Below are 24,038 nucleotides of genomic sequence, written 5' to 3'. Positions count from 1 at the left end.
GCCAGTTAGCTTTAGCATCCTTAACATCAACAACGGCGCCATAAAGTGACGTTAACAGCACGTTCTGATGACGCAAAGCACTAAAATGCGATGACATGTGCCCTTGAGCTGCTCATGTTGTCAAAAAGTGAGTGTACTGCAAGCCATGCCTGCTAGGACACATTTTTCTACGTGATAAATGTAAGTATGTGTGAATTACACTTGTTTTGTTTATCACGCTAAATCGCTCAATACATTTGTACTCACTGTGTCTGTTTGAGTTTGTAGCAATGTGTGGGTTTGATTTCTGTAATGCTCATAATGTAGCTAGCATCATGGCACTGATGTATAGTGTTCATGCTGGAGTACATTTGTCATGTACTGCAGTCTGTGGTAATGCATACTTGCTTTAAAAATCAACAGTTTGTCTGTGCTGGAAAAAAATTATAAAGAAAAATTCGTGTTCCTTGTAAATTATTCCTTGCGTAATGCTTGGAAACGTTGATGACAGACAGGGCCTATACATTAATGGAAGGCAAAGTAAAGCATGTGTTGTTTTTTTTGTTTCAGAATATGATATTCATATATCATTGGTAAAAGGGTTTTAGGTTGCCCTAACAGATTTATTTCACTTTTACTAACACTGTCTTCTGTTCTTTAAATGTTCCCTTTTAAGCACTTTTCTCATGATGGATCATAAACTAAAAATGCCTCACTTCTCATCACTACGTAAAATAGAATCATATTTAATTAGATCGAGATTTTATATAGGAAAATAAACTATGAACTGGGTATACATTATATTTTTTTAAATAAAATTAATAAAAAATTGTTATTAAAGGGGTGGTAAAATGCCATTTTCACAAGATGTAAAATAAATCTCTGATGTCCCCAGTGTGTGTGTGTGTGTGTGTGTGTGTGTGTGTGTGTGTGTGTGTGTGTGTGTGTGTGTGTGTGTGTGTGTGTGTGTTTTAGCACAAAATACCCCACAGATATTTTCATATAGCATGTTAAAGTTGTCACTGTTTGAGGGTTTGCATTGGCCCTTTAAATGCAAATGAGCTGCACAGAGTGCGTGGATTCAGGAAGAGTTCATGTGTTAGCAGCTGTCTATGGTTAGCACGGAGCTGCGATTACCTCACGCACACAGACACATTAAAATGACTGAAACTGTTCTGTCTTTAATGTTAAAACGGAGTCAGACAAAGATGGAGAGAATCAAGAAGAAGTGACAACATGTAGAAATGCAACAGGACGTCTCTGAATGGTTAGTTGATGAATTTATGTTGCTGATGTGGAGTTAACTATCTTCAATTAGCATATTCTGTCATCACGGTAATCTATAAAATCGCTCGTATAGGAACTGTTGTGAGATGCACACAGAGTGACTTTCTTCTGCATGTGAAAAGTTGGATGCTAAAGTTCGAGCTCAGCTGACTCACAAATTTGCTCTTATACAACAACTTTTCCTCTTCTCAACATGGACTGCGTGTTCCCGGGGGCGGGGTTTATGTACATTTTAGGCTTGCTGATGTCACCAAACCGGAGGAATGTCGTGTAGCGTTAGTCCCTACCAGCCGTTTGTTGTAGTCCTTTTCTTTAAAAGCAAATATCTTCCTTTGCTTTGAACTTTGAGCGTTGTAACTTTATGCGGGTGCTACCACAGAAACCGAAAATTCTCGGGCCAGCAGCATGTGTCCAAATTTCAATCTTAACCGTTCTATTTCATCAGAAACGATCTGAAAACAGGGCTTTAAGTGTAAAATACTGAACTTGTCCTTTAAAGGGATACTTCGCTCAAAAAAAAAAATTCTGTCATCAACCTCATTGCTTTTAAACCTGTATGAATTTCTTTCGTCTGTGGGACATAAAAGAAGATTTTTGAATTTTGGAAGTCAGTAGGCTCCAATGTTCCCAACACAGAAGAAAGTACCTCATACAGGATTGGAATGACATGAAGGTGAGTAAACAGAATGACAGAATAAACATTTTTGGGTGAATTATCCCTTTAAAGGGGACCTATGCCTTTTTTCAGTCTTGATTTCGTTTTTTGGCTTTTTACTAGAACAGGTTCCCTTTCGAACGGTCACTTCGTATTGTGTAGCTATTAGGGGTGTGACGAGACCCTTATCTCACGAGACAAGACAAACATGAGATTGGGTTCAAAAGAACAAGACGAGATGAGATTTTTGCACAATATTTGATAGAAATCCTCAATGACAAAATTCATGACTGGAAAAATAGTCTGCAGGTGCATTTTGAAATGTTTTAACTAAATAATGAATGTCATTTCAGTTCTACTTTATGAATATGAATTATCAAATACAACAATATAGAAGCACTATAAAGGTTTTACAACAAACTCAACTGACTGGCTTCTCTCAAGTATGATTTCACACGGGTCTCTTCAGATCTTACTGTACATTATGTGCTTCCAGAACTTCTGATTGAGGCTGTGTGTGACCTCCAACTGAAACTACTTTCCACAAATTGAAAATAGAAATAAAAACAGTATAAAACAACAGTTTTTCTTAGTCTTATTAGTGCAAACGTTAATTAAGTGCAAGTGCAACCATAATCAAAGTAGGCCAACTCTCTCTGTATTCAAAGTGCAAACAGAGACCAAAACAAATACCAGAGCCACAACTACAACGTCCAGAGATAGGTTTGATATTGGGAGACGGGCTATTGTATGCAGTCTAATTTGCGTGCATCGTGTTTTACTTTCATTTTCACTCTGTAGTGGCGGTGCTGAGCGCGCGTTCTACAAGATAAGGGGCCATTCACACAGAATGCGTTTTTGCTTTGTAAAATGCGATACGCTGGCAGTAGAATGGGGGAACTGATTTTAACTTGAGCGCCGCGTTTTTAGAATGCTGTGTCATGCGCGAGACGCTGCAAAAGGATGCAAGACGCGAGCGCAAGGTTACACATCCGTCTAGCACGTTTACATAGAAAAACAATGGAAAAGTACCGCACTGAAATGGAAAAACACGTTCTGTGTGAACCGCCCTAAGACATCTCAGATCGACTCTCTGTTGCGCAACAAATCCTCCGCCATCGTAATGCGTTCAGTGAACTGATTCCTGCTGCACTGTCACAAGTCTGTGTGCGACTGCAACTCGTGCTGGATGAGCAGAGTAGACGTTTACAATAGCAAAACAACAGTGGAGGCGGCCGGTGCACACCGTAACGGTGTACACCGTAATGTAATGTGAATGCAAAGGTGGCATTTTCTATGCTAATCATGGCGATATCGCGAGACAGGTTTTCACTCGACGAGAAATCTCGTCACATTTTAGTCTCGCGGCACGAGATCTCGTCACACCCCTAGTAGCTATACGTAGTGGGGAAACTAATTTCCTCAGATTTATTGAAGCTTAAAATGTAAAGCGCATTGCAGCTGCACAGCTAGCATAGTGAGAGACTGGTCACTCATTGGCTGTGCGGCAGCAACTGCACATCCCATCTGCACGAGGGTGACGGGCACTCGGAGTGCGTTTCTTGCCTGGGGCCTTCCCATGCCGAAGTCGCGATCTCTGCTGGCGGCTGCGATCTCTGTGAGGGCATGCCTCTTTCGGTGCTACGGACACGGCTAGCTCTCGCCAAAGATGGTGACGCCGTACCCCCCACTCTTCCGTTTCCCGCGCTGCTTCTGCCGAGGAAGAAGATGCGCCGCAGCCAGCAACAGCCCGAGAGCATGGAGGTTAGCAAGCCACGCCGGCCACGTCCCCGCGTGCCTCGCTTTCTCCTGCCCTAACACCTTCACCTGTCCTGTTTTCACAGACGGACGTCAGCTCTCGCCGGACGCTCTTTTGCCGCCTCCGGCCAAGCTGCTTCGGCCCTGCACACGATGGCCGTGTTGCAAGTCTACCAGGCCAAACTCCTCCAGTCGATGGACAAGGCTGGCCTGGAACCTGAGGCCTTCCGCAACCTCAGGAGCGCCACGGACCTAGCCTTGCGTGCCACCAAGGCTACCGCGCAGGCTATCGGACGTAGCATGGCTAACCTGGTTGTGCTTGAGCGCCATCTTTGGCTCAACCTCACAGAGATCAAAGAGGCTAATGATGGAGGCTCGACGCGCCCATCTCCAGCTCCAGTCTCTTCGGCCCGGCGGTGAAGGGTTTCTCAGAGAGGTTTACTGAAGCCCAGAAGTCGTCTCAGGCTATTAGACACTTCCTGCCGAAGCGCTCCAGCTCCGTGTCGAGTAGGCCCAAAGCCTTGGCTTCTCCTCAACCCAAGAAGCCAGCGAAGCAGGTCCCTCAGCCCCGCCCTGCGGCTGATAGCCACCGCCACTCGTGGCCAGCTAAGCGCTACCCACAGCCCCAGCATTGCGTTGGATCCTGGGCCTCCTAGCAACGAGAGTAAAAAGAGAGGGCTCGTGTTTCGGGCTGGCCGGACCACCCTCAAAGAAACTCCTCATTCTCACGGCTCCCTGTTCAGCTCGGGCGGCTGGAGAATTTTGTACAGTAGCAGACAGGCCCGCTGCACTGCGCGCGCCCCTACACACAACACAGTGGTATCTAAACCCTCAGACGGTTCGTCTGTTTCGGAGCGAGTTCGGCGAGGCCAAAGTCAACCTTTTTGTCTCAAGAAACAACTCTCACTGCGCAGTGTTCTTTTCGAAGCACAGGGATGTGCTGGCCCATGCTTGGCCCAGCTTCCTTTTGTATGTTTCCCCCCGTTTCCATAATCCCCCAGGTCATCAAACGGGTGAGAGAGCGGATGCCCAGTCCTCCTAGAGGCCCCTGTTTAGTTCCTGTCTCAATAAAGCCCCTCCTTCTGAAAAGCACAATGTGCTCTGATTGGTCGGCTGGACCAGTGTGTTGTGATTGATCAACCGCTTCCAGCATGTTTGGGAAATGTCCCTCACCTTGCCATAACCACAAGTTTCACACACTACTAAAGCCTGGTGCATTACCTGGATGATTATCGCGCGCGCTTATCGCCAGCGTTTTTCGAGACGTTTTTCGATGCGTCTTTGTGTTCATACCCAAGCGATTTTCACTGGGGATGCACCGAGTGAACCTGCAAATTCACTCCCTGACAGTAGATGCCGCTTATTGAAAAACCATCGAATCCTATTTGATCTGCAATTCCTCTTCATAACAACTCCCTCTTATTGAGTTTTTTGTAGTCGCTGTGCCATTTGTCATAAAGTTATTTGTGTTCAGACACAAAAGAGACCAGCAGCTCTACTGTACATTCATCTTGCCTCGTTGCATCTTCTTCTTCATCTACTTACTTCCTCTCCGTGCTCGGCTAGACCGTTTTCTACTTGAGCGCCTCCAAGTACTGTAACTTCAGCAGCTCCAGGCACGTGAACAAAAGCGCCAATCTCATTGGTCGACAAGATTTTAACGCAGGGCGTCAAACCAAAAAAACGAACCTGAGGCGGGGTTTTTTTGTGTTATTTACGCTTTTACGCCTGGCGTGCATACTCACATTGGTGCCCTTTGTTTAGTCACGAGGCGTTAAACGTCAGCAATAATCACGCAATAATTATCCTGGTGTGCACATTAACTCAACCAAGCCTTGCCTCTTTTTTGCATATGGTGGTTGCTGAGGAGAGATTCCCTGATGGTGTGTACAGGTGTCCTGGGTGTACAGTAGTACATATGAAAGCGCTATATAAATGCTTCATTTATTCATTCATATGCCTTGGGCGGGAATTATTTAAATGTGGAATATTGTGACGTGTTTGTTCCCGGAAGAAAACTCAAGATTACAATCGGGGCGTTTCAGGGAGTTCAGAAACAATGCGCACGGATATAGACTTTGAGCTTTGTAACTTTTCAGACCTTTTTCATTCTCAAACAGCAACATTACACACTAAAGAAAGATGAACATGTAAAGAAGCATAATAAGATCCCTTTAACAACCCTTGGTTACCATTAATTTAATGTGTATGGAAAAGAGCATCAGGATTATTCTGCTAAAAATCTCTTATGTGTTAAAGTTCAATGGACAAAATGGTGGCGGAGCTATGCCTTTAAATTAAAAATCCATTAAATACAGTTGCTTTTATCAATTGCGAGCCACACTCTCTTTTACGCTGGTGTAAAAGCAGTGGCCAATACATCATGAAATCCAACCACAACCAAGCCAATATGCTACACTGTCTCAGTTTTTACAGTAAGGACTTTTAACAGTTCACACTGTAAACATTTCTTTAATGAGGTGAGCTCACGCAATGAGGGTATGCCAACCGCTGTCATTCCTACCGGTGTGAATCAAACGGCAGTGCGCTGTAACCCACAGACCACCTGCGCAACGGTTTTCTGCTTGACGGCCCCTCTAAACCCGCCGTCGGCTCGTCTCCATCCACACCCCTTGTCGGACAACTCCCATCTCCTAAGGACGACAAGAAGAGTCACGCTTTCCATTTTTTTGAGCTGCATCAAACCATAACAGCTGCGACTCCCATTGAACCTGCAACATGCATCATCAAGAGCTGATAAAAATCGCGGCTCGTGCGTGTAGTGGCTGCTATCAGACCCGTGCCAACGAGTTATCTTTATCACAGCAACTGTAAAAACACACAGCCAAACTTTTTTTCATTCGCTGTCCTTTGGAGAAGCACAAGCCAGGCTGTATTTTGACTAGTGGGATACCTCACGCTAGCCATAACAAAGAAGCACTGACGGAGGCGCAAGCAACCCGTGAGGTATAGCTCTTTCCAGAGCACCTGCGCTGTTGTTACAGTCCACGCTGATAAACAACCTCCATTTGAAGATTTATGCTGCTAAACAGTGGGAAATCAACACCAGCAACACACACATTGCAGGACTCGGAGTCTCCACTAATGAGCTGATGAGTTGTATCAGATGTGTTGGATTAAGGAGACAGTGTTGGGGGACCTCCAGGACCAGGATTGAGGACCACTGCCCTAACCCTGAGAATTAAACTCAGCACTGTTTGTGCTACGGACATGAATGATACGGCAAATCGTGCGGCTTGAGGGGAGTTGTGCCATTACTTTACTAAGCCATCAGACTTACAATTTTCACCTGGCGAACTATAAACAAGTTGGAAATTGTATAAACTTACATTGAAGGAAAGTCCTGAGACATATCAAGGGACTAAAATCATAGAAACTTGGGGGTGGATTTTTTGTGTGTGTGAGCCAACTAAGAAACCACCCAGAACGCCCTCACAACATGATTAAAAACATGATAAAATGACGTTGTGGGGGTGACGTTTGCACACACATTTCTTCTGAAAATGTAAAAAAAAAAACACAACTAATAAGTTTTGACATGGATTATGTTTTTATATATATATATATATAATATTTTAAATGTGTATTAATATTTTATATTTAAAATATTGTAAAAAAAAAAAATTAAAATACAATTCATAAATGCAATGACTTGAATAAACCTTAAGGCCAGTTTATACTTCTGCGTCGGGTGCGCGCAGTAGGTACGGCGTAGCATACGCATAGATGTGTACCATACGCCGTACCCTGACGCGCATCTCCTCAAAAATGTAACTACACGTCGCGACGACGCGGACCGCAAGATCTGTGATTGGTCGGCTTGGTAGCGTTGCGTTTTCTCTTACGCATTTCCGGCGTGTTCTTTTGCACCGCTCGCCATTTTTAAATTCAGAAGTTCTGTAAATTCAGAAATTTCACTCAAATTTACTGTTTTTCCAACTCGATAAGCTCCAGCTCCAACATGATCCGCTCTCTTTCAGTCGCCATTGCTTGTAGTAGCCAAATCAAAACAGCCACGAGGAATCTATACACAGTGGAACATTAAAACCCGCCCCCGCCAACTAGCGTTTCGGCGATGTAACTGCAGAGCAACGCAGACATAAACGCTGAAATATAAATGCTCACGATGGCGTCGCCTACGTGCGTAGCCTACGACGTACACTACGGCGTACACCCGACGGACGCAGATGTATAAAAATGTGTGATACATTTGTTTTTAATTTCCAAATCAAAATTCATTTTTATATTTTTTTTGAACACTTGCTTTAATATCATACTCTATATTATAATTTATTTAAAAAAAACGTAAGGTTTTAATTTTTCAAAGGATGAAATTCTTGAGGAAAAAACAGAGTAATATGGCATATTTATTATTATAATAAGCACTGAAGTGGTTACAATTTTATAAACATTGAAAAAAATGTTTTGCCAAATCAAAGTCATGTGATTTTACCAACATTCAGAAACTTACAGAAAAACAAACATAAAACAGGAAATTATATCATGTAGACCACTCCTGCAGACCCTTATAACTGTCTGTCAAGGTCAATAAAGTCTCTTAAAATATCAGATAATAGGCCCTATGCACAGCTTCACTACTTCCTGAACTTAAGCAGGGACCTTTGTTTCCTGTCTGCCAGGATTGGCCAAACTGATTAATCCAGGTGTGTCTGACCAACAACAATAATCAGACACACCTGAATTAATCAATTTGGCCAATCCTGGCAGACAGGAAACAAAGGTCCCTGCTTAAGTTCAGGAAGTAGTGAAGCTGTGCATAGGGCCTATTTGACCTTTTTTGACAATAAAAATATTAATAATAAAATAAAAGTTGACTTCCACAGTATGGGGGAAAAATACAATTGAAGTCAATGGGGTCCATCAACTGTTTGGTTACTGACATTATTCAGAATATCTTCCTTTGTGTTCAGCAGAAGAAAGAAACTCACACAGGTTTGGAACAGCTTAAGGGCGAGTAAATGATGGGAGAATTTCATTTTTGGGTGAACTATCCCTTTAAATCCCTCCCTTGTACTTTTGTAGATGATGTTTGGAGCTTTCTATTGCTTGCAGTTCTTGTGTTATTGCCTCGTTGGCTTGTTGTTGTATTCCACTTTTGTAAGTTGTTTAAAGCCTAAGTTGTTTAAAGTCAGATAAAGCCTCTGCTAAATGAATAAATGTAAGTGTAAATGTCTCTGTACTGGTCTTTTTAGATTTCAGAGACGCCCCCTGGTGGCAATTTGAATCTTATCCAGTGGGCAATGTCCAAAGTTTTTTTGTATGATGTAAAGTTGCCTCTAAATGTCCTTGCATTAAATCATTTTCTTTCCATGTTTTACTATAGTTTCCACAGACATGGCACTGAGTCATCTGAGTCTCCTGCGGCCAGTATTGTGCAGATTTGTGCCTTCTGTTGTGAGGACCCCGCTGCTGACTTGCTCAAGAGTCCCCTTTCTGCCCCGTCCCGTGGTCCTGCCGAATTATGCCCGCCATTATGCCACAAAGAAGAGTAAAGGTGAGTGCAGGACTACGGCTACTCATCCCCCACAACAAAGAGCGTCCAGCATAGGGGTAGGAGTGGATGTTGTGTTTGTTTTCCAAAGCAGTGCTTGTTTAGCTTCACTCAAGTGGGCTTTGAGCCCATATAAAGGGAGGAGAAATCCCCTCTTTTCCCTCTCTGACCTCCAAATCCTGCTTTCATTTGTAATTGCTGAAACAATCAGCCAGCATGCTGGTCGCAGTCTTTCATTTCTATCTCCAGCTTTTCTTTTGAAGGCACCAGTGATGAAGACGCTAATGTTTCTTTCTTCTTTGTTGCTTTTTGATATGTTAGCAAAGGCAAAAGGGCAGACGGCTAAAGTGAACATCAAGGCAGCATTGGTGGATGATATCATTAGCCTGGAGGAGGTGAAGGAAGACATGGCTGCTGTCCTGACGACCCTGAAAGAGGATTTCAGCCGCAACCTCAGCATTCGCACATCACCAGGTCAGGACCTAGCAGGACACTGACACGATAAAGGACTCTGTCCCTTTAACCCCGTGCTGTGATGCTTGCCTCGTTTGCCCCTGCTGGTGGATGTTATTACTACACCACCTGGCTGCATTTTGATCATTGAAAGCCATTCAAAAATTCTGAAATGTGCCTATTCTGACAAGCATGCATATTTCATTATATTATATTATAGTAGATGTCTTATAAGTGTTCATTTATATTTTGGAGAGCACTGAACTGGAATTGGCAAGACTTCACAGAATTTATATTAGAATGACAGGGACTGTGGAATTGATTAAATTGCAACTGATAATTCTACACTTTCACACAACACAGGAATTACATAATTTTTTTATTTGATTAACTGATATGTATAATACATTTGCTTCTTAACAAAGCATGAAAACAGATTTTAAATTAGTCTATAGCATGTCGTCATATTTCATTTCATTTCAAAGTTTGATTCTATTCATTTAATTGATTTATTATATAATATTCATTATATTAATTGATTAATTTAATGTACGATAATTTATGTTGACTTGTTTATGGGTAATTTATGCTTAAAATAATACATTTATTTTTATAGTGCAGTTATACCATATTTTGGGGATTTCATTCAACTTCCTTAAAATTAAAGTGCAATACTGTCACCACAATTTAAATTCAGTTGAGATAGGAAAGAGACAAATGGTAACACTTTAGTTTAGGGTCCAATTCTCAATATTAACTAGTCACTTATAAGCATGCATATTACTAGGATATTGGCTGTTTTTTAGTACTTATAGAGGACATATTAATGCCTTATTTTGCATGACCATATTCTACATCCCTTAATCCAACCCAATACCTAAACTACCTTAAGAATACCTGAAGAGTTTATTGAGGCAAAAGTCATAGTCAATAGTGAGAGTTGGACCCTAAACTAAAGTGTGACCAGGCAATTCATGTATGGAAAGAGATTTTTAGCCTTTTGATGATATCTACTATATTTGTATATGTATGTGCTCTGATATAGCTTTTATTTTTAATCAAAACTACTTTGATAGCAGTTTTTCACTAAATTAATGAACACAGTAATGATATTTAATTATTTTCAGTCTTTTTTATTTATTTATTCAAAGTTTTAATATATGAAATGCCACATTGATCTTATAACAAAGCAAATAAACAATTCAATCAGAGTTTTGAATCGGACAGTTTAAATGAATTAATTCACAGAAATATTATGACCTCTGAATCCATAAGAAGCTTTTTTCACTGAGAATCTTCCCCCAGACGATCACATTTTCATACATGCACTACTTTCTGATAAACCTTGTGCATCCCGATCAGTTACAAGACACACGATCCTACGGTGTTTGGTGTCATTGACTTTAACACACGTCATCTACATCAGGGCTCTTCAACTCCAGTCCTGGAGGGCCAGTGTCCTGCAGACTAATGTAATTAAAACTACCTGTTTTTATTTTGCGATTTCAACACCTTTATTAGCTTGTCCTGGTGTGTTTTGTTAGGGTTAGAGCTAAACTCAACAGGAGACTGGCCCTTCAGGACTCGAGTTTAAGAACCCTGATCAACATTATCAGTGTCACTGAGGTTACACAAGGCTAAGAGAGTATTGTGTTACCTCGTCCTCCCATGAGGATCAATGCACAGCGATCCACCTTTGCACATGTTCTGGCATTGACCATTGTTCCACAAGGTGGGGTCACCCTGTTTGCAATCCTACTTCCTGAAGTACATCCAGGTCGACCCCGTTCACTCCAGCCCAATCCCTAAAGACCCAAAAGTTGGGCACTTGGGAATTGTGGTTGTCCATGCTCTTCACTTTCACCTCCTGACCTTGCCAGTCCTTTCCTCCTTTCTCCTTGATCCAGCGTGGACTTGGTTCCATGCAACAAATATGGAAATCAGTGAGATGGCATGACGTTCTTTTAAGCAAATGATCAAATCATCTGGATTGAATTAAGCAGCGAGTTTATTATGAAGGACAGGAGAATCACCTTGGCCGAGGGAAGGAGGTTGCGGAGTGCAGGATTAATGTGGTGACCCGGCGTCTGGGCACAATATACGAGGATTACGACCTGTCGGTCTGTCATCTGTAGGATCGACCGCTTGTGCTTGGATCTCCGCAAATGTACATTCTCTTGTTCCAGATAAATCTACTGTCAGAGGACATCGCTTCACAAAAGCCTTTGTATTTTCCAAACACCTCATCTCAAGGACAGGAGTTTGGTGGTTCCAGTCCCGGCTCATACAGCCATCGTACGATAGTTCTTCAACAAGCAAATAAATCTAACATCAAGCCAGTTTGCTTCTGAATATTGTCTAACCTTAACACCGTGTCCTAACTACACGCGCCGCGACACGTGATAAAATGTATCGAGTTGTTGTCCTAACCAGCCGCGACAGCGACGATTCTATTTTAGAAACGGTTTCTATTTTTCTGCGATTTCGCGCTGGAACAACAAACACAAACCATGGGAATGATAATCTCAGGTGCTGTTTATGTGCTTTATTGAATGTTAAAAGCGTATGATGTGACTTTGAATATCTTTAAGTGGTCCCAGCTTTGTAGCTGTAAAAGCAACAACGGATAATTCACCTCAGATCTTGAATTTAAACGAATGGAAACAAGAACGTTCAAACTGTGAAGAAACAAATGTATTATTTGACAGATTGTTTTAGTAACTCAGTAGCCTATGTATTTGAATAATGTTTAAATGGTGTAATATTTGTGAATTTGATTATGAAGCCTACTTATCCATTTTCTTGCGATTGCTGTCAAGATTACTCTCTGGAGCTGTGTGTGCACTTGCCGCGAGAGCCCGCCCACACGCTGTTCTGATTGGCTGTGGGTTTTGATTGATTTGTACGCATCTCGCAGTCGCGTCTAGTGTGGACAGACACATTATTTGTCGCTGGAATTTATTGCATTGCGTCTGTTTAGGACACGGTGTTAGGCTCTTGAAATGGAGAGGGCAACAATTGGTACCATGACCAGGAAGAGCCCATTTGGCTAATAACTTCCCTGTTAATCTTCAAGGTTTTTTAGTGGAGGAAACAGCAAAATGTTCCATGGAAGCGTTAGCAGATGTGAACGCTTCCAGGTAGCACACACACAATCTGAGGTGGGTTCCAGGGCCAAATCTCTCCATACCTTTGCTCATGACAAGATAATGGTCGAAGTTTGGTCAAAGTCACATATGCACTTTTGAACCCATCTGAAATTGGACTGAAGCTGGTTTTCAAACTATGATCTTCTTAGATGTTCATGTTCAACAAGCTGACAAAATGGTACATATATGGAGAATTTGAAGTTCTGAAGTGTTTTCTTCGGGCTGAAAGGCACATGCAGGTTCTCTCATGAAAGATCAAAGTGCAGTGCAGTGCGTCTCAGCTGTTCTCCAGGCTCGCGTAAGTGTGGGATAAAGTAAGGTAAGACCGGGGACAAAGGGCGGGAGACAGAAACATAGCTGTGTGAGGTTAGACAGATGAGGGAATGAGACATGCTGGCGAAATGCTCTGGTTTTCTGTCTGGAGAGAAAGGAGTGGGTGCTTTCATCCCTCAAGGAGAGCGAGACGTGTCGTCACAACAGTCATCCGAAGGTGCCTCTTCTTTTGCAACCTTTCATTTCTTGAGACGGGTTGGGAAAGGCTACAGAATGCAGGCAAATGTCTAGTTGACAGAAATAATTATTCAAGTGATTTTCTTGAAGGGATCGCAAATTCTTCCTCAAATCTGTATCACATTTTTTCTCCTGTGGAACAGACAAAGTATATATTTAGTTAAAGACACGTTTTCAGCTTTTTTTTATCTCCAATGGGACTCAGTGTTGGTTTGGGCCTTAATTACTTTAATTGCATGGACAAAAACAGTTTTTCAGTTCAGAAACACACATTTCCTGGGAGTTGAACCCATGAACTTGGTGTTGCAAGACGTCTTGTTGGTTACTTGCTTTCCATTTTTGTCGTGACTCACTAGATCACTCCACCCACAATTAAATTTCATCGCTCCAGTATCTCATGGCAGGTAACTGTATATCAAACATCACATCTTCTCTGATTGGTTGTGGTTGATTTGGATGCGTTTTTGTTTTCAATGAGGACAGAAAAATAACTTTTCCTATCACATCTAGTAAAAAGTATGTGTTGTGATTCTTTATGATGTTTTAACTGGCATATTGCAAGTTTATTGCTATTGTGTTTTTGAATAGCTCGCTGAATAATTGTGGATAAAACCACTGGTTAACAAAGGATTGTGTTGTTATGTGTTCAGGTGCGCTGGACCACATCATAGTCACCACAAAGGATGGCAAATTTCCCCTCAACCAGCTGGGCCAGATATCCATGAAGTCTCCTCAGCTACTTGTGGTCAACATGACTGGCTTCCCAGAGGTATGGAACCAAACTACAGAAAGCTTCCTAGCAGAACTTCTCAGTTCACACTGCTACATGCAAAGTCAAGCACACACACACACACCAAAACACACTCTTTCTCCTACTGAAACCTGAGTGTGATGGACTCTTTCCAGCCTGGTTTCAGAGAAATTGATTGATTGTTGGGGGAAGCCCTTTGTTCTTGGAGAACGATTGAAACGTAGGCCAAGAGTCTGTGGTTAGCTGTCAGGCCAGGAAATGACCGCAAAGTGCCCTCTGGAACTTAGACCTGAGCTAATGTGTGATATCTCTCTCTCTTTTCTGTGTCTTTTTGCCTCTCCGCACATTGAGACGCTGTCTTTCTGTTTTCCCTCCTTCTCCCGACACCACACTCTCCGCTGATGTATTTGAGTTTTTTCTGCGCGATGTTCAGATAACCCTAATGAGATTAATGCTTTCTCCTCTTGGCCTATGTCCACTCAATACCAAAGGCTCTGGTTTCCTGGTGGCTCTAAAACCCACCAATCTACCTTCGTCATCCATCCTGGGAGACTTCAAGCCAAAACATGTAAGGGATAATGTACAGTCAGCCAGCCATTATTACAAAGTCAACCTTGATAGGATGATCAACACCAAAGCAGTGGGGTGTTGCACCCTGAAGGTTATAAATAGATATTTGTTTATTGAAATTTAAACAGATTTGTGTTTACCTCACTTAATTATTCTGTTGATAGTCAATTTCAACATATTAGCCTTTTTCAATAACACTCCTTGAATATCGTCACCTTCCTAAAATTATTGAAGGTCAATTGAAAGTAAAAATGACTTGGTCAATTATTTTAAGATGGTGACGATATGCAATGTTAAATAATTGCATTGAATATGTTGTCATGAACAGAGTGAAATATACAGTTAAGTAGTCAATTTCAGTAAAAAATCCAGAAATATGACCACATTATTTTCCCTTGTGTAGGGTCACATTATGTTATTCATATAATAATTGACCTTTTGCAAATGGATATGCCTCTATTCATCACCTCTATATTAACATGATACTAAAAAAGACCCTGCGCAGTATTAAGGGGTCGGTTTTCATGCTCAGATGACCATAATGCCAGATGCGGCTGTTTAGGGTGTCAGGAAAAACTGGCCATTACCTAACAGGCCTGCAAAAAACAACACCGAGGTGACTGGCCCGGCCCGAAAGCAAACAGCTTCATGATTGTTCTAATCCATTACACACTCTTTGAGAAGACTGTTGTTTTCCATTCATTCATTAGAGGGCCGGAGAAGGTCCAGGCTTGTTGAGAAACCCCGGTGGCTGTTGTGTGTTGTGGTGCAGACAGCAGTCATTAGCTTTCGATCTCCGTGTGCCTGTGTGGTATCCAGAATCATTAAAGGGGGGGTAAAATACCAGGTTTCAGTCAATCTCATGTTAATCTTGAGTACCTATAGAGTAATAGTGCGTTCTTTCATATCTCCAAAAAGTCTTTAGTTTCATCATATTTATAAAATAAAAATACAGCTTTCCGATTCTATCCGGAAAAAGCCGAGGTCCTTGATTCTGGGCGTGGGCGGAGCTATAGAGTCAAGCGGGAGCATCCACAACATACAAACTGCATCCACTGTTCCAGTAACACTGGGTTCTTTGGGAAGCTGAACAAGGTAAACTTTCCCTCACATCCCAAAACACACTTTTTTGGAGACATTCTTGACATCAACCATTCCTATTTAGCGCTGCTGCTGATGATTTCCGGTAGTAGCGCGTCGATGAGCGCGGTCTTTCTCTCCTCTGGTCGACGTGTGCGTGAACGCGCTTTTCCGAGAGCAATGCTCATATAAGGAGTTCCACTCTGGTCTACGTCATTAGATCTACGATAGAAAAAAACCAGCCGAAACGTGTTGCAACCCGGAAGTATGATTTTCAGCACAGAAATTCTCTGTTATTCGTTCAAAATAACTTTTCAAACTTTGGCCATTATTAGCATGAGAATCCATCTCTTTAACACTGTAAACAACTCTGAATATATGAAACACCATTGTACCCCCCCTTTAAGAAAGCAGCGGGTTTTTTTAGCCCACGTTTTCTCAAGCTGACTTTGAACCCTCTTGTTTTTGTTTTATCACAAGTACAGAGGGTAACTGGGCTTTTTTTAAAACTTCCTAACCAGAACAATACTGGTTTTACCGTAAAATTCTGAACCACCAGACATTAATGGATGACGTTCAGAGAGGAATCACATGCACTCTGAGTCAGACCTCACAAGAAATGCGTTTAACATAAGAGTGTGTGTACAGCTTTCTTTAAAGTGTGTGTGTGTGTGTGTGTGTGTGTGTGTGTGTGTGTGTGTGTGTGTGTGTGTGTGTGTGTGTGTGTGTGTGTGTGTGTGTGTGTGTGTGTGTGTGTGTGTGTGTGTGTGTGTGTGTGTGTGTGTGTGTGTGTGTGTGTGTGTGTGTGTGTGTGTGTGTGTGTGTAGAAAAGGTAAAATGTTATGCCGATTATAGTTACAACATGCTTTAAAGATTTTAAAGATTCCTCTACAGAAGATTCCACTTTACACTTGGATCTGAATGTAATACAATAATTAATAATATTCTTGTGAAATATTTGATTGTTTTTTTTAGTATTCCCTTACATATTCACAACAGAATTTTGTTGTATAAATCAATATCTTATTTACACATTGGCACGAACAACCAGTCAAATAATAAATTGCACGAAATGAAAGGCCGAAAAAACGACTTGTGATGACAGTGAGGGGGTGAGTTTTGTGAATCTTTATGAATGGCTCATTAAAAAGAATCAATTCATAAGAATCATATCTTATCAGACGTCACTTGCTCGGACTGTGTGTACTCTAAGGCGCTGTCACACTATCCGCATTTCCATTACCGTTCAAATTGCGCAACTTGAAAATTGTAAATACGCCCAAAGGAAACAATTTCACAAAAACTCCCATATATCGCAACAAAAGTTTTTACCCCCGCACAAGGTTGTTTTTTTATGCAATTCTGCAATGGAAACAGTTTTTGCGCATTTACAGGTCACCTGACGTAGATGGCCCGGTATGTTTGGACAGAAGACGTGACTGTTCTTCATTAAACTCATAAAAGACAAAATAATTATGGGAATTCTGTATTCTAAACCACAAAGTAATGCCACAATCAAGACCTCGAAGCAGATAGGACACCCAGAAACACCTCATACCTGGCACCTAACATCTCCTTCAATTAAAAATATTGGCTAGTGTGGTGGCTGGGATATACGTGAACCTACCTCAACATCCTTTGCCATCATTTTTGGAATGACGTATTTCGAGAGGTAAAAAATTACGTTTCAGTCGCATAACACGTTAATGGAAACGCAGTCATTTCACAATCGTTTTTTATCGACATTTAAAAAATATTGCAAAAGTTTTGCGCAAATCTGTAACGGAAATGCGTTTACCGATTGAAAACTGATCAGATGTATCAAGTGTGAATGGTAAAAAAAATTATATCTGTTTCGAGCTACATTCATATGTGGTTTGAAATCCTATTCAAATCACATTTCTGGAAATCCGTTTCAGTCTGACCGCTCTGATCAGATTTTGTGTGGTTTATGTGACTGTCTCACGCCACGTAAAACGTAAACGTCAGATGTTGTCATAGGAAACATCACTGCAGAAACAAGGTTGTGTTGTTGCAGAAAATGGCAATATAACGGAGACATGTTTTGAGACCGGCGGAGTTGACAGCACAGAATAAAGCCACTCGTACCAGCCTCGTGTGTTTCTGCCGTTCCCTCAGAAGACGCAGTAGCCCAGCGCGCGGCTACACATTGTCATATTGTAAACAAGACAACATCTGTATTGTAAACCCCTCCCATTGTTGTATGCCGTATACCAAAATATTCCGGAAAACGAAAGTGCACCATGGGACACACAAATCGGATCTGAACAGTTGCGAAACACAATGTGGACAGTCAATAATTCAGATCAGATTCCAATCGGATACACAAATAATTGGATTTGGACTCAGTGTGAACGTAGCCTAACAAGATGATATCTTATGAAACTGCATAAAGATGCACAGAAAGTTTGCAGACTTTGCCCAATGCAGCATTTTATGTATTTTTATATTTCAATCATATACTGTGCAGTATGCAGTACACTAGTATTCCAAACAGTCTAAAACCTTATCCGTGAAACTTGTCGGCCCCCATGATGTATACTAGACTGCCTGCACACAAGTTCAGAGTGTAATCTCAGGCTAGTCTGGCCACAGGAGCTGTAATAGGTTATGAGGTGAACAGGCAGAAACAGGGTCACGTGGGTCAATGCCCTGCACTGCAACCTCTCAGCTCCATCCCACGGGATCTGGCGCTGACAGCGCCCCGCGGCGCTTCCTACACCACACACTCCACCCTCTACCCCTCTCTCTGGAGCTCCATCATGGGGAGATGCTGCCCAGCTCCTTCTGGATCAAAGGGCCTGGGGTCGGGGGACTCCACTGATCTGGAAGGGGGTGGTCTAGTGAGATATGAGGGCTGGAGAGATGCAAAGGGTGCATGAAGGTTTGCAGCAGGTACCGCAAGCCCAGCTGGCTGTCATTAGCTCTGATGTGTGTGTGTGTGTGTGTGTGTTTGTGCGATGTGTCCTCAGGCCACGGCAGCCGTCACTCGGGCCTTGCAAGACAGCAGCATGGGACTCAACCCAGACGTGGAGGGCACCATCATCAGGGTGCCTGTTCCCATGTGAGTGCTTCACCGCCCAGGGCCTGAATCCTCATGACCACTCTCACCTTTCCTTTTAACATCACTTTCTACAAGCTATGTTTGCTTTCTCCTCAGTTTGTCTGTGCAATGCTATTTCCCCAATGCAAACGTCTTTTGTCTTTTTAACTTAAGGCAAGCTTCAACATTACAATAGCACATGACGATTTTAGAGGGGTTTTGCACACTTTTCAGTTGACCAGACTGGGAGATCGTCTAGATCAAGGGATGCACATATCGGTCACCATATCGGCATCAGTCGATATATGTTCATTTTTAATGTTATTGTTATCGGCCCGATAAGAAAATTTGGCCGATAAATAATGGATGATTTATTTCAGCTGAGACTCTTCAGATGCACACTGTTCATCATGATGGTTTGAATTGCTCTAAATATGATTGGAATCCCTTCAAAAAAGGAAAATACCTGTAAGTGCAACATGTGCAGCGCTATATATATAGGCTACATAAAATTATAATATAATTGTGTGCTTGGGACATGGCTTTTAATAGTGTGACTTGTGTGGCTCTCAAAAACTATATAAAAATTTGATTTAAATTTATCGGCCAATATATCGGTTATCGGCTTTCGAATATAAATAATTATCGTATCGGCCAAAATGTTTATATTGGTGCATCCCTAACTAGACCAGCTGAGAACCCGCTGGGCCTTTTTTCCATTTAGGGCAGTAAACAATCACTAGCAACAATCCCCTAGCATAGCAACACCCTAACAACCACCCAGAATACCTTATCAACTGCATAGGATCTCCTCAGTAAGTAACACTCTAGCAAGGGTTGCATGCTTTTCTTCTTTCTTTCATTTCAACCATATCCTGTTCTTTTAAATCTGAAATATCTATTCAAAATGTATCTGTTGTCTGTTCTGTTATGGTTTAAGATAACTTTGTATTGCTATTTGTCATGTTTTCCCTTCTGTGCTTCATACACTCTCTATTATATTTGATACAAAGAAGAAAACTCAGTGGTCTTCAATCTCTGACCACCGCTCCTCTTCCCTGCCAAGCCAAATAGTCTCGCCGCGCGGCCTTCATTCTACAAACCACAAAACTCTTTGATTACGAGGCCGCGCTCCAGCTCCAGCAGCAGGTGCTTGTCTGGCAGCGCGCATGAAGGGGCCGAACGTCTCGCCCGTAATCAGCGCAGCCTCGGCGCATGCATTTGCATTTCTAAAGAGAGCGGGAGGCTTGATTGGCGCGGAATCAGTAATTATGAACATTGTTTGCAGTAAACAGACAGTACTCTTGGACTGTTTGCAAATGGCTGGCAGCAAAATGCCAATTATAAGATGGGGAAACTTCTACACCTACATCAAAATTTGGGCAAGAACAACAGTTTGTTGATTGTGAAACTTTTTAGTTTCAGATTATAGCTGTTTCTGGCTTAAACTGTATCATAAACACACCATTGTCTGTCATAAGCGTCATCAAAGTCTAAATAACATAGTCTGGACAATCAGATTTTCTCTCGCCTAAAAATTTAAGTCAGGAAAGGATTATGATCTAAAATGAGTCATGTACTGAGTTGGTTTAACCGTATATTTGTCTGGCAGGGTGACGCGGGAGCACCGGGAGAATCTGGTGAAACTGGCGAAGCAGTTCTGTAACAAGGCCAAGGACTTGCTGAGGAGAGTACGGTCCAACACCATCAGTCAACTGAAGAAGTCCAAAGAGGGCGTCTCTGATGATACCATTCACTTGATCGAAAAACAGGTCTGACAAATGAGGATCGATGGAAAAAAATTGTTTGGATTTATCAGTTGGAGTAGTGATGGAGTATTTTGAAACTGTTGTAGAATAACAACAAAATTACAGAAATTCAATATAGATACCACTGTTTAATAAATAAATATAATTATAAATTGTATTAGTAGTAGTAGTAGTAGTAGTTGTTGTTGTTGTTGTTGTATTAATAATAATAAATATTTTTTTTTTATTAATAAATAAATATTAATTTGAAAGTACTGTTGTAGAACAACAAAATGACAGAAATTAAATAAAGACACTCAAATAAAGTTTAATAAATAATATAATATTATTATTATTAGTAGTAGCAGTAGTAGTAATAAATACAAATAAAAATAATTGTTTTTTATTATTTATAACTAAATATTAATTTGAATGTGCTGTTGTACAACAACAAAATGACAGACATTCAATAAAGACACTAGTGTTTAATCATTAAATATGAATTATAAATTAGTAGTAGTAACAGCAATAGTGGTAGTAATAATTCTAATAATAAAAATACATACAAGTAATATAATATTTTTTTCATTTATAATAGATTAATATGTATTATTATTAGTAGAAGTAGTAGTAGTAGTATTAATAATAATAAATTATCATTATTATTAATAATAGTTTTTATTACTTAATAGTGCTGTCAATTCGATTAATCGCATCTAACATAAAAGTTTGTATATATATATATATATATATATATATATATATATATATATATAGTGTATATATACACACACAAACACACACACACGCATATATATATATATATATATATATATATATATATATATATATATATATATATATATACATTTATATTAGATGCGATTAATCGTAATCAATTTGACAGCACTAGAAAGTATTGTTGTTGTTGTTGTTGTTGTTAGTAGTAGTAGTACTAATAAATAATAAAATTGTATTAATAATTGGTATTAATAATGATAATAAAATATTAATAATTATTGTTGTTGTATAACAAATAAATCACTACCCACAAGTTTTTTTTTTTTCAGTTACGTGGATGTGTGACTATTATAAAGTATGTATAACTAATCACAATATGCATTCGTTCTGTCCCATATCACCAGGTTCAACAAATGGCAGACAGTTTCGTGGCAGACATCGACAAACAACTGGCCACTAAGACCAAGGAGTTGCTTGGATGACAACAAGGCCTTCCAAGTCTCGCTAACCTCCAGACAAAGGCAGTCAGTTGTCCTTAACTGGAACAAAAATCCCCCAAACAGAAAAGCAGTTAATGATGGTGGTGATGGAAGCGCTGAAGGTGGTGTTTTGGATGGTGTTTGGGTGTTTTTCTCATGCATAAACAAATGTTGGTGTGGCACGCCAGTGGCTCATGGTGCTCCTTGTGTTCACATCTCCACACAAACAAACGGAGGACAAATTAAGTTTTAATGTGATTTGGGGTACTCCTCCTAATCAAAGCGATGCCACAAACGGGGTGTTTATGTAAAAAGCACCGCACTGAATGTAAACTCGCTGTTCTTCACAGGACGGTGAAAGTCACACAGGGTGGAGAACGAGTGCACACGGCAACATGCTGCCAACATTTGTTTCGCATTCACTATTGCAGCCACCAAGCTAAAAATAGTGATTATTTTCATCTACGGTATATAATCATATCTAGCAATGTAAACTGAATAAAATGCATCGGTTATTATTCGCGTGTGTGTGTGTGTGTGTGTGTGTGTGTGTGTGTGTGTGTGTGTGTGTGTGAGTGAGATCATATTTCCACATCTGCTGTTTTTGTTTATTAATGTTGAAACGTAATGCCTAAGATTATTTTAGAATGGCAATTTAAAATATACCTTATTTCACCACAACAATTCTGAATTCTCAACGCTGAATTATTGATTTGGTTGACAAATATTTGTTTTCGGCTTCCCTCAGCTTTTCATTCATCAGTGAACATTCTTAGGAACCTTTTTTTCTGAGTGTGCAGAACATTTAAATAATCTAAAAAAAAGTTTTTTCCACTATAAAAAGAACCTTTATTGCGATGAAAGATTATTCATGGAATCATAGATGGCAATAAAGAAACTTTATTCTTTTTTCAGACTTCGTATAACTTCAGCATGTTCTTTCTGAATTGTTAGTTTAAAGTCACCATGAAATCAAAATGGACAATTTTTATGGAATAATGCATATTAGTGTTTAGGGAGTAATGTGGAATAGTGTTTATTATAAATGACTGAATCATTTTTCTTTAATTCATGTGCCCCTCATAATCTTGAATCAAAGTAACATCTCTTCTCTGATGATGCGATTACTGCCGTGAGGGCGGGGCAACCTGTCACTCACATGAGATCCACCAATAGCAAACCACAACCATCAAATCAATTCCCCAGCAGACAAAATCAAATCCGGCCCTACATTTGTTCTTGTTCAAGAAGCCATTTCACTCGGATATACTTCACAATAGGGAATAAAAGGCTGTCGCAACTTCCATTTCATGCCGACTTTAAAATGAACTTGAACCATAAAAATGGCAAATAATATTTTTTTTACAGTAGCTGGACAATAGCCAAAAATGTTAATAACGTGACATGTAAACAGGAATGCGGCTCTTTCTAATGAGTTGTGTAAGAATATTAATTAACACTTATGGTCTAATTGCTTTGTGGTTGCATTATCACGTGGCCTCCTTAAACATTTTAATAATAGAACATTCCGTCATCAGTTGTTCCTTAATATCCAACACTATTCCTTGCACGTCAGTGCCGGTAACCGAAAAGCATTGTCTCTAATGGATGAAAACATGGGGTCGCTAAATAAACAGAAACTCAGAACAAAAGTTTAGAGGAGCTAGTTCGCAGACAGAGGAAATGGCCAGGTTTTCCCCCGGTCCATATGTCAGCAATTTGGGGGCATTGTATACCTTGGCCTGAGAGAGCGGCTCATGATCGATGGAGGGGTGAAAATCCCGAGTCTCTGGCTCTGCACGTTGCCCCGAAAATTGCTTTCAGCTGATAGCTTCATTTCACTTGACATTTATCAAGTGGATTACTGTGTGTTTCTCTGTTTACCGCTACCATGATGGAGAGGATTGCGATAGCAGCGGGGGAGACCGAATGTTTTTCCTTCTGTGTCACTGGAAATATATACATGTAAATTGGCTCTGTAAACTCTCGAATTGACAGTAAACTCGCATCGCGGAAATATATACTCCACGGGTTTGTGGACCGCCACCTCTTGACCCGCTGCGTCAGAAAGGGGTCAGTGTGTGTGCGAAATCAAAACAACATCGCATCTGCTAATAGCCGACCTAAAAGTGTCCAGCGGCCTTTTCTGTCTTGTAATGTGGAAATGTGTGGAAACCTTCCACATTCCCTGCCTAGTTTGCATGCAAATGATTTAGGACTGCACTGCATTATTCATTCTCACTCTTGTGACAATGCTAGAACACTGATATGCTGGTTAGGA

General features: G+C 40.9%; 1 protein-coding gene across 2 annotated transcripts; it reads left to right on the top strand.

The window, feature by feature from the left end:
• The first annotated feature begins 42 nt into the window (after positions 1 to 42).
• On the top strand, positions 43 to 22,333 carry mrrf (mitochondrial ribosome recycling factor). 2 transcript variants are annotated; one of them, XM_079599368.1, is made up of 7 exons: positions 43 to 180; positions 9,045 to 9,215; positions 9,534 to 9,686; positions 13,975 to 14,093; positions 18,719 to 18,810; positions 20,402 to 20,561; positions 21,683 to 22,333. In XM_079599368.1, the coding sequence occupies exons 2-7, from the start codon at positions 9,056 to 9,058 to the stop codon at positions 21,758 to 21,760; spliced, it is 762 nt and encodes a 253-aa protein (XP_079455494.1). In that variant the 5' UTR covers positions 43 to 180; positions 9,045 to 9,055; the 3' UTR covers positions 21,761 to 22,333. The 2 variants fall into 2 exon arrangements, with proteins under 2 accessions (XP_079455494.1, XP_079455495.1); XM_079599369.1 differs by lacking the exon at positions 43 to 180 and adding an exon at positions 1,039 to 1,246.
• The last annotated feature ends 1,705 nt before the right edge of the window (positions 22,334 to 24,038 follow it).

This window comes from Phoxinus phoxinus (assembly GCF_949152265.1).
Source record: "Phoxinus phoxinus genome assembly, chromosome: 23".
NCBI classification, from domain to species: Eukaryota; Metazoa; Chordata; class Actinopteri; order Cypriniformes; family Leuciscidae; genus Phoxinus; species Phoxinus phoxinus.
Note: the sequence above shows the minus strand (reverse complement) of the source record. Positions and strands in the feature narration are given on the sequence as shown.